Here is a 15,785-nt window from a genome sequence, read left to right as displayed (position 1 = left end):
GAATAAAAGGGCATTTTTACATATGGTTCTGATGCAGCACCAGTCATTTTAGTTAGAAAGCCACGCTAATTAAAAGTGTCTGCGCGTCATGTGTATTAGCAACGCAGTGTGTTCCCGCACTGAGAAAATGGCAGCAAAGCACTGTGAACTAAGGCACATGGAATGTATTTTAGTTCAAAGTGCACTGCCGGCATTTTCTCAGTGTGGAGGCATGCTGAGCCACTGATACACATGATGCACACGGCTGCCAGAGTGCATCAATTTACAAGTAACTGAGTCTGCTCCAATCTGCTGGATTCCAGCTCATTGGAGCAGGCTCCCCGCATGTGTGTAAGTGCCCAAAGGGGGGTGCAAGCATACCAGTGCACCTCCCTTCATCTGCCCCTACTCCTATAACATGGTCAGGAGGATCTTTGGCCTCCCAATCCCATGTCACATTTCAACAGATCAAGATACCTTCTTTTCAGTCAGCTCTAGGAACTTGCTTTGTGTTGCATATATGCAGTTGAGTGTTGCAAAGCTGATTCTCTATTGCAGTTGTTCCAATCTAGGCAGGAGAACTGCAACTTTTAGGGCACGGCTCCCCAAAATGTAACTGCAGTGAAGTGTAGAGGGTTCCAAGCTGATTTTAAATTCTTGCAATATAAACACTTTTTGTAATATTTAACAAATGCCATCATAATGGAATCATCAGAATTATAATTAACTTCCTTTATCACCAGAGAAGAAATGTAATTTATGGCAAACATCTATACTATGACAGCTAGGAGTATGAAAAGATGAGACTTTTGCTTCTGCTGGCAACACCCTCCATTTGCACACAGCTATGCCAACAGAAAAAGCTTCTGCCAGCAGAACTTCTGTTGTTCAAAGAGATAGGAAACAAAGCCAGCAGCGAACTACTTCTGCTTGCATATACCATATTTCTACTAGGGGGACTCTGCCTCTTAGCATTACCGTTCAGCTGTGGTAGCAGCAAACCCATAAAATAAACACAATAAATGTGTATCATGCTACAACCTCATTGTAACAGAAAAGTCCACTAAGAGAAGGTATTTGCTACAATAATTTTAGTCAATCTGACAAGTCACAAAAATGAAAAAAATGGCTCTGGTTTCTGGGAGTTTTAAAAACCAGGGGTTGCTATAAGTAGGGTTTCTTATATTGAAGTTGTATTGCATATATAAATACATTATGTACAGACCCTCCAGAAAAACTCTATTCTCAGACACATCCAAAATTTGTGGTTTTAGTGAAGAAGCATATGGTTAACATTAACATCAAGCCCTTAGAATAGAAATTTGTGTAACAAATAAACAAAACTGACTCTAATGACCAAGCAGCAGTATTCTAGCACAGCATTGTGTCTATGGTAGGGGTGTGCAAAGCGGGCTGTATTCAATTCAGATTCAGCCTGATTCGGAGGACAGTGATTCGATTTGTTGATTTGGATCACTGTCCTGATTCGATTCAGCTGAATATGAAGATTTGATGCTGATTTGGAGAATCAGCGATTTGGCCATAGACACAGCTTTAAATGTTTTTTCTACATACCTCAAGGTACCAGGCATAGCTCATGAATGCTGAGATGGTAGGGCAGATGGAGTGTCCTACAGGAGTGCAGGGGGGCCCCCCGCATGCTCAGCGGTGGACCGCAGGTGTCCCCCCAGACCCAGGAGGCACCTGTTGCCAAGCCAGGGAATGGAGGTCCCCTGCGCACTCCACGGTGGTCCCAGAAGTGCTTCTGGTCCACTTCTGGGTCTGCCACCGAGAGCACTGGGGACCCCCTCCACAATCCTGTGGGACACTTCATCCACCCCACCATTTCATTGTTCATGAGCTGTAATTTGAGGTATGTAGAAAAAACTATTAAAGTTGTGTCTATGTCCGAATTGCCAAATCTCTCTGAATCTCTCTGAATCAATTTGAAGGTCTCCTATTTGATTTGGAGAGGTTCAAGGGTCTCCTGATTCGATTCGGATTTGGAGATTTGGCCACCAAATTGGGCCAGATCTCTGCCAAATCAAATCAGCAGCTGAAGCTTCACACAGCCCTAGTCGGTGGCAATACTTATGTAGCTCTTAAGGAGTAAAGAACTGCATTGTTAACAGATGACAAAAAAATGTGGCACTCAAATAATCTGGCCAAAAAGCTATCTCCTGCCTTGGTTTTATAATAACACTTCATAACTGTTTTTAATTTTATGCCTGGTAACATTTTAATAAGTTGAACAATTTCCTCCTGTCTTTTCCACCTGAGAGTGAGCTGTAAATTCAGGGTTTAGTGCTGTTCTTTCCTTATCCTTCAGAATATGTCAGTAATAGATAAAATCAATTTTACTGACCCGTCCAAGGAATATAATAATCCCAGCCCCTCTAGGATTATGCTTGTACCAGTGGAGCCAGAATGCAGTTGAACACAAGTCCAGCTTTAGTATTTAATCACATTGATGTGGGTTTTTTTCTCTCTCTCTCCCTCTCCTTTTTTTTTAACAGTACAAGAGAGGTTTCATGAACATGACTGGGGAAGCACCAGCATCCAACACCACTCAGCTTGGAATTGCACAGACCATACTGACTACAGTGTATTCAGTAGCCTTTATTGGAGGTGTGACTGGAGTCATTGCAATGTCATTTTTTCTAGTTAAAATGAACACTCTGTCCGTGACCACCACAGCAATCGTGAACCTGGTCGTGGTGCACAGCCTCCTCCTCCTAACGGTGCCATTTCGGCTTCATTACTATATTAATGGGAAGTGGGTTTTTGGACTGCCCTTTTGCAAAGCAGTGAGCGCTACACTTCACATCCACATGTACCTGACTTTTCTGTTCTACGTTGTCACCCTGGTTATTAGGTGGCTCGTCTTCTTCCAGTGGAAGGACAAGGTGGAGTTCTACAGGAAGCTTCATGCCGTGGGGGCCAGTGCTGCCGTGTGGACTGTAGTCTCTCTCATTGTGGTGCCTGTGTTTCGTTTTCAATATGGGACCTCTGGAACATATAATAATACTACATGTTTTAATTTCCAAGAAGAACTAAAGCAAGGCAGTGTGAAAGTACTGAATTACATCATGATCACAAGTGTATTCTGTATCACTTGTATCCTCTTGGCCTTGCAAATCGTCATCATTCTCAAGGTGGTGAAAAGGCTTTCAGGCTCTATCTGGTCACATCAAGAATTCTGGGCTCAGATAAAAAGCTTAATTTTCCTAACTGTCATAATCATTTGTTTCCTTCCATATCATCTTTTTAGAATCTACTACATTCAGCATATGAATGAAATTAATCAATTATCGAATTACAATGAAATCACCTTGAGTATAACAGCTGTCAGCTGTCTTGATTTATTGGCATTTGTGCTGAGTGGAAGCCGTTTCCTTAAGCAGAAGGTTATGATGGTCCGAAACAAGTTTACCTGTTGTTAGCTTCACTGTTCCTTCACAACCTGTCTTCCATACTATTGAGTGAGAGGAAAGCTCGTGAGCTTTGTCTGTATTTTTTTAAATCAAGGCTGTCCAAAATCTGAACAGCTGCAGGCACACACCATTCAGGCTGCATGGACTCCCTTGGACCTCCCCACTTCCAGCCCACTGTGGGCTGTACTGATTCGCAGCCCCTCTCCCCCTGCCCAACCCAGCACCTGGACTCCCAGGATGCACAGATTACATGGATTCCCCAGGCTCCTCCTGTCCCCAGGGGCAAGGGCAGGAAGCAGAAGCTGGAGGAAGAGGCAGGGGGAGTCCGGAGACTCTGGCAGTGGCAGAATGACGAGTGGAGGGAGAAGCAGCCAGTTAATAACCCAGCTGTGGGTTGCAAATTGCACAGCCCTCTTTTAGGTAATAATTAGCAAAAATGAGGCAGAAATATTATACATGCTGTCAATATTTATTTTACAGGCCTCAAAACCAAGAGTATATACTTGATTAGGTGAAAGTTTCCCACAACTAAGCACTAGTCTATCAGAATAGGTATCGCTGTGTGGTGTGAAAATGGAAACCCTAGTGCCAATGCCATTTCAAAGAATGGAAAGAGAGATGATTTGTACAAAATAGTGTGTTGAGAGGACACAAAATAAAAAGATGGTAATTTATGTAATTTAATATGTAGATTTATGTGCCTTTCATGTATATGTTAATTCAGTGACAACTGTGGGTGGGTCCAGGATTGTGGCAATGGGAATGCGGGCACATACCCTTTTGGGGTGGGGTACATGGGCAGTGAAGAAAGCTCATTGAGCAGATCATGTGGCCATAGCCCACTGCTGTGATCCTGGAGCCCAGTGAACTCTCAGCAGCTGCTGAGCTCACCAGTCTGGACTCTTCCCAGAGTCCCTGATTTAGGGATGCTTTGGAGCGACTGAGCGTCAGGATCCAGAGCTGCTTTGTAGCAGGGTTTTTTGAAGAGCCCGCACTCATCAGTGGTGAGCTCATAGTGCTTGCAGCACATGCAGAGCCCTGAGAAGAAGCTGTGCTGAAGTGATGGTGAGCTCTGAGAGTTTACTGCATTTGTGGAGCACAGCTGAAGTGGGGATGCATCCATGCCATTGCACCACTCTTGGATCTGCCCCTTGTAACAACCATCTGTGATAAAACATTGGTGGCTTCTTAAACCATGCTGTTCCCACACTAGAATGAAACTATATACTTCTACTTTAATTGAGCCAAACTCTTTAGCAGCAAGGAATGCACGTATCTCTCAGATTTCTCCTGAATTCACTTTTGAATACAGGGTTGAGAGAAGGAAAGAGCTGATTTCTGTCTCTGCCATGCTGTGAAAATGTTTCCAGCAATTACATATTACTGTGGATTCTGCTGTTAAAATCAAAATCCAGCATTTATTTTTCTTGTTTATAGACTTGTCCATTTTTGTCTAAGAGCTCACCTGGTTAACTCTACAGGTCATTTAATTTAGAATATTCTTCAGACTGCCCTAGTATTTTCCCACAATCACTTTCAATTTTAGTCTCCAAGGTAACAATTTATTTTCATTGATGCTCTGGTGCAGTTTTGATGGTAATAATCTGGCCTCCCAAAATGTCCCTGGGATAAAATTAATTCCATAGAAATGTGTGCTCTCTGCAAACTGAAAAGGTAAAAATATTGGCTGCTTGGAAATGATGGGAAGAAGCTAATATGCATGGTGTGATTTAGCAGCCTATTATACTTCACAGAAATGGAAGCATTGTGAACAGTGGGATTAAAAAAATAGAATTATGCATTATGAAGACATGGAAAAATGTAGAAAAATCACTCTGTGGAAGCTACTCAAACTTTCATACATCTATTTTATCATGCACACCTCTACAGAGAACATTCATCACTGTTAGCTCTAAAGACTGGATGGTTAATGTATATTTCCATTTTTTCTTATCTTCTGCATCAAGATCAACTTTCTCATTTAGAGCCAGTTGAATATTTGAATGTTTTAACAGATTTGGTGAATTAGCTGCATAAATCACCTGGTTGAACCCTTTTTCATGGCTCTGCCAAGTCTTTCTCTCTTACCTCTACATGAACTCAACTCACTTGTGTCTGCTTCATGCTCTATTGCTTATCTCCAGTTTGTCACAATATATTCCACCACTGCAGAAGATTTCTTCTCCACACACTACTACAACAATGCTTATTGCTTTCTTCCTCACCCAACAGCCAAAATGGCAGAACTGGCTAGGTCTCATTCCAATCTCTATTGTTTTCTTTCCCTTATAACCTTCTGACTGAACCTCCTTCTTTATCTCTTAACAGTTCTGCTCATACAACACTAGGCTTAGTTGAGAACGTCAGTAATTTTCATGTGGGACAGCAAGAGTTTAAACCTTACTAATGCCACAATCCTGGGAGAGAAGATGAATAACTACCTTTCATTAGTATTCCTTCCTATACCATCACCTTCTGTGTGCAGAGCATTACTGACTTGTATGCATTCTGTACAGCACATCATGTCTCAACAACACTCTCCATTTATTTTATAATAACAAATGTCTGTGAACCAAATCAATACTTCTCTTCCTTCAAGGTCTTCCTACCTATATAAATAAATTAAATAAAAATTATATTAATGTTGCAGACAAGGTTCTTTGGGTGAATCTGATATCTTTTATTAGACCAACTTAAATATGTGGAGAACAATTTTGAAGCAAGCTTTCTGGTTCAAAAACCCTTCATCAGGGTTTGTACAACCTACACCCCTGTATTAACGTTGCAAGCATTTATTCTCAAAACTAATAAATTTACATAGGTAAAATTTAACTATATTTGAAGTAAAATGTGCACATATTGCCAAAATTCCATGTAATTTCTTTTTTAAATGTATACATACACTGATATTCCAGATCCCAAAATTGATTGTGTGTCCTCATTGATTTTGACCGCAGTAAAGTTGATTCACTGGATGTGGTTATCCAGTCAAGAAGGTAGACAGGTTATGTTTAGGGAGCCTTTTCTAGCCCCTTCCCCAGGTGGGATGAGCAGAGCAGATCCTGAAGGGAGCTGTTCAGTTGCAGTTAGTGGCCAAATCGCACTCCTGCCTCATCCAAGTGTTAGACAACCTTCTAGAAACTGCTGACTTTGTACCAGTTTATGATTAGGAACTTCCAACCCTCACAGTCTTGCCTATCATCAGTAGCTGGTCACCAAAGAGCTTGAAAAATATGCTGGAATAGCCGTTTTCATGGAACACGCCTGTGCGTGATTTCTTTAATCATGAAGAAACTACTGCATATCAGCTCCCACGTAGCTCTTGACAAAATGGAAACCTAAAACCAATGGCAAACAAGCCAAGACAATTGCAAATCTCATTCACCTTCACAGCTGTCAAGATTCTAACATCTGCTTGCTCCACTGTTGAGGACTTATAGACCCATGGCTGGGGGCTGGCTGGCTTATTATAGTGGTGACCTGTACACTATGTCACAGCACCATCAAAGATATCTGTGGCTTTTCAGGAAGGAAAGCATTGCTTTTCCCACTGCATTCTGGTGTTACTGCCGCTGCTTGGTCCAACTCCACAACTGCTTATTTATCAGTTACCCTTGCTAACCTTCCCTGAAGATCATTCCTCTATCCACCACCTGTGGACATGCTAGGTATCAGTAAAGCTCTGCCACCAGAACATCAGGACCATCATGGACAATCCTAACAGTGAACACCCAGAGCACCACACCACAGTCGTGACTCAAGAACTTAGGTGACACTTATCGAAGTTGCTGCACTAAGAAAGACCAAAGGTCCTTCATCAACAAGCTCTTAATAAACAGTCCCCAGCTCTGGTAATTCAGATTTGTGATGAGACTCTGGAAAGCATTATTTTCTGTACTTCAGAAGCCATCTGTCAGAAGGCTGACATCAATGAAGAAATCCAACTTTGTTAGGTTTGACCTAGAAACCACTACACATAGCCCAAGCAAAAGTCTCTGTTCTGTAACTAATGCTCAATTGCAATGATAAGGAGAAGACAGTCTTAGATAAAGGAGACTTGAAAACAAAAATAGAATTAGTGGAGTAGGGCAAAGAGCTGATTTAAATATTAAGATTCACACCCCTAGGTGGGGAGAAAGTATGCTAATGAAACATACATGTATGGAAATGAGATACATAGCTAAAACACAGGTATAGAGACATGCGCAGTAAAGAACTCCTTGCGTCACTCCCTTATAACCAATTAGCAAACAAGAATGCTTATGAAGGTCCAATACTCCTGTATAAAAGATGCTCATAATTAAGACTCTGTGTGCTTGTTACGTGAAATTATTCCGCTTGCACCTTGTATTGCTAGCAATAAATCTTTATACTTTCACCCCTGGTATCTTTATTGGCTTTTGCATACCGGGCACGATCCCAGACTTGAGCTGGGGCTCAACAGTTTTTGGCGACCCAGATGGGACTGCCTTAGATAACTTTGCCCGGACTAGCTGACGACCAGACACAGCTCTTCCTTATCAAATGTCAGGCACGCCCCGGGATCTCTTTTCCCGGTGAGACTTTTGTTTCAGGGGGAGTGAGAGAGATTTCATGACCATGACTGGAGAGGCATCAGTGTCCAACACCACTCAGCTTGGAATTGCACAGACCATACTGACTACAGTGTATTCAGTAGCCTTTATTGGAGGTGTGACTGGAGTCATTGCAATGTCATTTTTTCTAGTTAAAATGAACACTCTGTCCGTGACCACCACAGCAATCGTGAACCTGGTCGTGGTGCACAGCCTCCTCCTCCTAACGGTGCCATTTCGGCTTCATTACTATATTAATGGGAAGTGGGTTTTTGGACTGCCCTTTTGCAAAGCAGTGAGCGCTACACTTCACATCCACATGTACCTGACTTTTCTGTTCTACGTTGTCACCCTGGTTATTAGGTGGCTCGTCTTCTTCCAGTGGAAGGACAAGGTGGAGTTCTACAGGAAGCTTCATGCCGTGGGGGCCAGTGCTGCCGTGTGGACTGTAGTCTCTCTCATTGTGGTGCCTGTGTTTCGTTTTCAATATGGGACCTCTGGAACATATAATAATACTACATGTTTTAATTTCCAAGAAGAACTAAAGCAAGGCAGTGTGAAAGTACTGAATTACATCATGATCACAAGTGTATTCTGTATCACTTGTATCCTCTTGGCCTTGCAAATCGTCATCATTCTCAAGGTGGTGAAAAGGCTTTCAGGCTCTATCTGGTCACATCAAGAATTCTGGGCTCAGATAAAAAGCTTAATTTTCCTAACTGTCATAATCATTTGTTTCCTTCCATATCATCTTTTTAGAATCTACTACATTCAGCATATGAATGAAATTAATCAATTATCGAATTACAATGAAATCACCTTGAGTATAACAGCTGTCAGCTGTCTTGATTTATTGGCATTTGTGCTGAGTGGAAGCCGTTTCCTTAAGCAGAAGGTTATGATGGTCCGAAACAAGTTTACCTGTTGTTAGCTTCACTGTTCCTTCACAACCTGTCTTCCATACTATTGAGTGAGAGGAAAGCTCGTGAGCTTTGTCTGTATTTTTTTAAATCAAGGCTGTCCAAAATCTGAACAGCTGCAGGCACACACCATTCAGGCTGCATGGACTCCCTTGGACCTCCCCACTTCCAGCCCACTGTGGGCTGTACTGATTCGCAGCCCCTCTCCCCCTGCCCAACCCAGCACCTGGACTCCCAGGATGCACAGATTACATGGATTCCCCAGGCTCCTCCTGTCCCCAGGGGCAAGGGCAGGAAGCAGAAGCTGGAGGAAGAGGCAGGGGGAGTCCGGAGACTCTGGCAGTGGCAGAATGACGAGTGGAGGGAGAAGCAGCCAGTTAATAACCCAGCTGTGGGTTGCAAATTGCACAGCCCTCTTTTAGGTAATAATTAGCAAAAATGAGGCAGAAATATTATACATGCTGTCAATATTTATTTTACAGGCCTCAAAACCAAGAGTATATACTTGATTAGGTGAAAGTTTCCCACAACTAAGCACTAGTCTATCAGAATAGGTATCGCTGTGTGGTGTGAAAATGGAAACCCTAGTGCCAATGCCATTTCAAAGAATGGAAAGAGAGATGATTTGTACAAAATAGTGTGTTGAGAGGACACAAAATAAAAAGATGGTAATTTATGTAATTTAATATGTAGATTTATGTGCCTTTCATGTATATGTTAATTCAGTGACAACTGTGGGTGGGTCCAGGATTGTGGCAATGGGAATGCGGGCACATACCCTTTTGGGGTGGGGTACATGGGCAGTGAAGAAAGCTCATTGAGCAGATCATGTGGCCATAGCCCACTGCTGTGATCCTGGAGCCCAGTGAACTCTCAGCAGCTGCTGAGCTCACCAGTCTGGACTCTTCCCAGAGTCCCTGATTTAGGGATGCTTTGGAGCGACTGAGCGTCAGGATCCAGAGCTGCTTTGTAGCAGGGTTTTTTGAAGAGCCCGCACTCATCAGTGGTGAGCTCATAGTGCTTGCAGCACATGCAGAGCCCTGAGAAGAAGCTGTGCTGAAGTGATGGTGAGCTCTGAGAGTTTACTGCATTTGTGGAGCACAGCTGAAGTGGGGATGCATCCATGCCATTGCACCACTCTTGGATCTGCCCCTTGTAACAACCATCTGTGATAAAACATTGGTGGCTTCTTAAACCATGCTGTTCCCACACTAGAATGAAACTATATACTTCTACTTTAATTGAGCCAAACTCTTTAGCAGCAAGGAATGCACGTATCTCTCAGATTTCTCCTGAATTCACTTTTGAATACAGGGTTGAGAGAAGGAAAGAGCTGATTTCTGTCTCTGCCATGCTGTGAAAATGTTTCCAGCAATTACATATTACTGTGGATTCTGCTGTTAAAATCAAAATCCAGCATTTATTTTTCTTGTTTATAGACTTGTCCATTTTTGTCTAAGAGCTCACCTGGTTAACTCTACAGGTCATTTAATTTAGAATATTCTTCAGACTGCCCTAGTATTTTCCCACAATCACTTTCAATTTTAGTCTCCAAGGTAACAATTTATTTTCATTGATGCTCTGGTGCAGTTTTGATGGTAATAATCTGGCCTCCCAAAATGTCCCTGGGATAAAATTAATTCCATAGAAATGTGTGCTCTCTGCAAACTGAAAAGGTAAAAATATTGGCTGCTTGGAAATGATGGGAAGAAGCTAATATGCATGGTGTGATTTAGCAGCCTATTATACTTCACAGAAATGGAAGCATTGTGAACAGTGGGATTAAAAAAATAGAATTATGCATTATGAAGACATGGAAAAATGTAGAAAAATCACTCTGTGGAAGCTACTCAAACTTTCATACATCTATTTTATCATGCACACCTCTACAGAGAACATTCATCACTGTTAGCTCTAAAGACTGGATGGTTAATGTATATTTCCATTTTTTCTTATCTTCTGCATCAAGATCAACTTTCTCATTTAGAGCCAGTTGAATATTTGAATGTTTTAACAGATTTGGTGAATTAGCTGCATAAATCACCTGGTTGAACCCTTTTTCATGGCTCTGCCAAGTCTTTCTCTCTTACCTCTACATGAACTCAACTCACTTGTGTCTGCTTCATGCTCTATTGCTTATCTCCAGTTTGTCACAATATATTCCACCACTGCAGAAGATTTCTTCTCCACACACTACTACAACAATGCTTATTGCTTTCTTCCTCACCCAACAGCCAAAATGGCAGAACTGGCTAGGTCTCATTCCAATCTCTATTGTTTTCTTTCCCTTATAACCTTCTGACTGAACCTCCTTCTTTATCTCTTAACAGTTCTGCTCATACAACACTAGGCTTAGTTGAGAACGTCAGTAATTTTCATGTGGGACAGCAAGAGTTTAAACCTTACTAATGCCACAATCCTGGGAGAGAAGATGAATAACTACCTTTCATTAGTATTCCTTCCTATACCATCACCTTCTGTGTGCAGAGCATTACTGACTTGTATGCATTCTGTACAGCACATCATGTCTCAACAACACTCTCCATTTATTTTATAATAACAAATGTCTGTGAACCAAATCAATACTTCTCTTCCTTCAAGGTCTTCCTACCTATATAAATAAATTAAATAAAAATTATATTAATGTTGCAGACAAGGTTCTTTGGGTGAATCTGATATCTTTTATTAGACCAACTTAAATATGTGGAGAACAATTTTGAAGCAAGCTTTCTGGTTCAAAAACCCTTCATCAGGGTTTGTACAACCTACACCCCTGTATTAACGTTGCAAGCATTTATTCTCAAAACTAATAAATTTACATAGGTAAAATTTAACTATATTTGAAGTAAAATGTGCACATATTGCCAAAATTCCATGTAATTTCTTTTTTAAATGTATACATACACTGATATTCCAGATCCCAAAATTGATTGTGTGTCCTCATTGATTTTGACCGCAGTAAAGTTGATTCACTGGATGTGGTTATCCAGTCAAGAAGGTAGACAGGTTATGTTTAGGGAGCCTTTTCTAGCCCCTTCCCCAGGTGGGATGAGCAGAGCAGATCCTGAAGGGAGCTGTTCAGTTGCAGTTAGTGGCCAAATCGCACTCCTGCCTCATCCAAGTGTTAGACAACCTTCTAGAAACTGCTGACTTTGTACCAGTTTATGATTAGGAACTTCCAACCCTCACAGTCTTGCCTATCATCAGTAGCTGGTCACCAAAGAGCTTGAAAAATATGCTGGAATAGCCGTTTTCATGGAACACGCCTGTGCGTGATTTCTTTAATCATGAAGAAACTACTGCATATCAGCTCCCACGTAGCTCTTGACAAAATGGAAACCTAAAACCAATGGCAAACAAGCCAAGACAATTGCAAATCTCATTCACCTTCACAGCTGTCAAGATTCTAACATCTGCTTGCTCCACTGTTGAGGACTTATAGACCCATGGCTGGGGGCTGGCTGGCTTATTATAGTGGTGACCTGTACACTATGTCACAGCACCATCAAAGATATCTGTGGCTTTTCAGGAAGGAAAGCATTGCTTTTCCCACTGCATTCTGGTGTTACTGCCGCTGCTTGGTCCAACTCCACAACTGCTTATTTATCAGTTACCCTTGCTAACCTTCCCTGAAGATCATTCCTCTATCCACCACCTGTGGACATGCTAGGTATCAGTAAAGCTCTGCCACCAGAACATCAGGACCATCATGGACAATCCTAACAGTGAACACCCAGAGCACCACACCACAGTCGTGACTCAAGAACTTAGGTGACACTTATCGAAGTTGCTGCACTAAGAAAGACCAAAGGTCCTTCATCAACAAGCTCTTAATAAACAGTCCCCAGCTCTGGTAATTCAGATTTGTGATGAGACTCTGGAAAGCATTATTTTCTGTACTTCAGAAGCCATCTGTCAGAAGGCTGACATCAATGAAGAAATCCAACTTTGTTAGGTTTGACCTAGAAACCACTACACATAGCCCAAGCAAAAGTCTCTGTTCTGTAACTAATGCTCAATTGCAATGATAAGGAGAAGACAGTCTTAGATAAAGGAGGCTTGAAAACAAAAGTAGAATCAGAGGACTAGGGCAAAGAGCTCATTAAAATACTAAAAATCACGCGCCTAGGTGGGGAGAAAGTATGCTAATGAAACATACATGTATGGAAATGAGATACATAGCTAAAACACAGGTATAGAGACATGCTCAGTAAAGAACTCCTTGCGTCACTCCCTTATAACCAATTAGCAAACAAGAATGCTTATGAAGGTCCAATACTCCTGTATAAAAGATGCTCATAATTAAGACTCTGTGTGCTTGTTACGTGAAATTATTCCGCTTGCACCTTGTATTGCTAGCAATAAATCTTTATACTTTCACCCCTGGTATCTTTATTGGCTTTTGCATACCGGGCACGATCCCAGACTTGAGCTGGGGCTCAACAACTTCACCTCAAATGTGCAAGTGTAGCCTTCAACACATGAGGAAATGGGTGTTTGAAGATTGTGACATCAGATCCAAAACCAAGCTCTTGGTTTATCATGCAGTTGTGATCACCACCTTACCATCTGGAGCTGAGACACAGACAACATACAGAAGGCACCTCAAGTCACTGGAGAAGTACCATCAACACTGCCTGCAGATGACCCTTCAAATCCAGGGGAAAGATAGATGCACCAACATTAGCATCCTCTCACAAGCAAACACTACGAGCATCAAGGTGATGGTCATCTGACATCAACTTCGATGGGCTGGCCATGTCATCTGGATGTCCAACTCCACACTCCCAAAGCAAGTTGTATTCTCCCAGCTCAGTCAAGGCATACAGTCAAGAAGACAGAGAAAGCACTTCTTCAAGGCCAGCTAAAAAAATGCAACATCAACATCAATTTGTGGGAGACTATAGCTGAGGACTGTCCCAGATGGAGGAAGAGTCTGTTGCAAGGATCTCAGTACTTTGAAATCTTATGACGACAACAAGAGACAGAGAAGCAGGAGCAGCAGAAGCAGTGTCGTGGACCGAATCAAGAATTGGGAGCTACCCACTCCACATGGAAACATGTGTCTGTGCTGCAGCAGAGTGTGTCAATCCTGGGTTGGCCTCATCAGCCATCTTCATTATACCTACTCACTGTAGCAACCATAAGGGTGTGTGTACGTGTCACCCTATAACACCGTAGCGGTGTGCCATGTTGCTGAAGTGACGTGCTACATCACCGTTGTGCATTGTTACAGCGATGTAGTGATCACATGGGTCTACACGTGATCAGCAGCTATTTCACCATAGAGGCATGCGCCCCCATTTTTGCACACTGCTACAGTGAAGAGAAATCAGTGTAGAGAGTCAATGTTACTTTTGGAGTCATTTTGGTTGTTTGCGACAAATGTACATCGTGAAAAATAACTGTGTCATATGCACGATGCAGTACAGGCAATTACTGTGCCATACTTTAGTACTTCCAGAAGGAAGTACTAAAGCATGGCACAGTAACAACATCGCCATAGGGTGACGTGTAGACGTGCCCTAAGTTAACCAGCAATTCTAATGGGATAAAGCATGAACTGTTTTTAATACACACTCCAAATGAATATCCACGATCTAAACATAAGAGAATTAGTCTTAACGTTGTGTTTTTAAACTTTTATTAGCCAGCACTGCATTTTTTCTTTTTATGAAGTTTTGCAAGAGTCTCTGCTAAGCAGAATTTATATCTGACAGTGGCTAACTAGGTTTAACTCTTCTGTTGCACTTTAAATTGTTACTGTTTTGCCATAGAAAAGAAAATGAAGTTAAAGTGTGACTAGCCTTTGCCCCTCCCAGCAATAGTCAGAAGTAAGTTCCAACTACCAGTGGCAGAAAGGACTCACAGCTGAAGGCAGAGATTCACTAAGCAGAGATGTAATAGTCCTGCTGTTGACAGGCAGTTTGGGAAACAAGTTGTCACACTCCCCAATTTTGGCAGTTCTGCCTATTCTTATGCTCATTCCAGGAGATCCTAGGATGAAAATCCTGTGGTGAGAAAGTCCAGAGAATAGTGGGTAACCAGTGAATTTCTTGGATATAGGGAAAATGGAATTATGATACTAAGAGGTGAACCAAGGGACCATGTGCTGTAGGTGCTAGAGAAAAGACTAAATCAAAGAGCTGGAGAAATGCAGACTGGTCTCTGTCCTCCCCAGCCACAGAAGCCAGCTGCCTTCATGTTATTCCTTGCACTACCTTTAACTCCTTTCCTTATCTCACTCACAGCCATTCTGGCTTCCTGAACACTCCCACTCATAATGCTGGCTCTGTCAGAGCCCCAGTGGACAGGTGGGTTGAGGACATAATGGAGAATGCTGCCAGACAACATTAGCAACAAGACTCTTGAATCAAGCAGGAACTGAAATGCAGCTTCTATGCTGGATATAAACCTATCTACAGAACCAGTGGACTGGAAACAGTGGAGAGAGGCTGTTGAGTTTGACAGCATGGGGACACACAGGGAACTTGGAGAGCTTATCATCACATGTAAGTTGTCAGAGGCAGAGACTGGCATTAAAGTAGCCCCCAGTTCTCCAAAGTTCCTGTTTCCTACCTGGGGAAAAACAGTGGAACATTATCAAATGCAGTATGTACAGCAGCATCTCGTATGGAACAGAGCTGAAGAATACAATGGGGAAAATGGGATAACTGGAAGGAACATGAGCACATTTTTGTTGTGCAGAGGCAAAGCAGAGTAGCAACTGTCCTCTGCCTCTCTAGTCTTCTTGTTTTCCAGAACTTTTAGTTTCCAATCAGCTCTCATAGCCCTGAGATGCTTCTTCTTCCTACCTCTTCTCCCCAAACATGGTCTCTCATCAGTCTCACAGATTCCTGGGCCTTGTTCTGTGCCTG

The 15,785-nt window shown here is 42.2% G+C and overlaps 2 protein-coding genes across 4 annotated transcripts in view; both read left to right on the top strand.

The window, feature by feature from the left end:
• The window catches only part of LOC102370561 (probable G-protein coupled receptor 141), a 37,526-nt gene extending 31,456 nt beyond the window's left edge, over positions 1-6,070 (top strand). For all 3 annotated transcript variants that reach the window (XM_006029745.3, XM_006029747.3, XM_006029746.3), the window contains exon 3: positions 2,496-6,070. In XM_006029745.3, the coding sequence (XP_006029807.1) occupies positions 2,511-3,422 (912 nt within the window). In that variant the 5' untranslated portion in view covers positions 2,496-2,510 and the 3' untranslated portion in view covers positions 3,423-6,070. The remainder of the gene's footprint in view (positions 1-2,495) is intronic.
• A 1,942-nt stretch (positions 6,071-8,012) lies between these two features.
• On the top strand, positions 8,013-11,566 carry LOC102373331 (probable G-protein coupled receptor 141). Its single transcript, XM_006029756.3, has one exon. The coding sequence runs from the start codon at positions 8,013-8,015 to the stop codon at positions 8,916-8,918; it is 906 nt and encodes a 301-aa protein (XP_006029818.1). The 3' UTR covers positions 8,919-11,566.
• The last annotated feature ends 4,219 nt before the right edge of the window (positions 11,567-15,785 follow it).

Source organism: Alligator sinensis, unplaced genomic scaffold, assembly GCF_000455745.1.
Source record: "Alligator sinensis unplaced genomic scaffold, ASM45574v1 scaffold254_2, whole genome shotgun sequence".
In the NCBI taxonomy this organism is placed as follows: domain Eukaryota; kingdom Metazoa; phylum Chordata; order Crocodylia; family Alligatoridae; genus Alligator; species Alligator sinensis.
The sequence above is the reverse complement of the archived record's forward strand: the minus strand, read 5'-3'. Positions and strand labels throughout refer to the sequence as shown.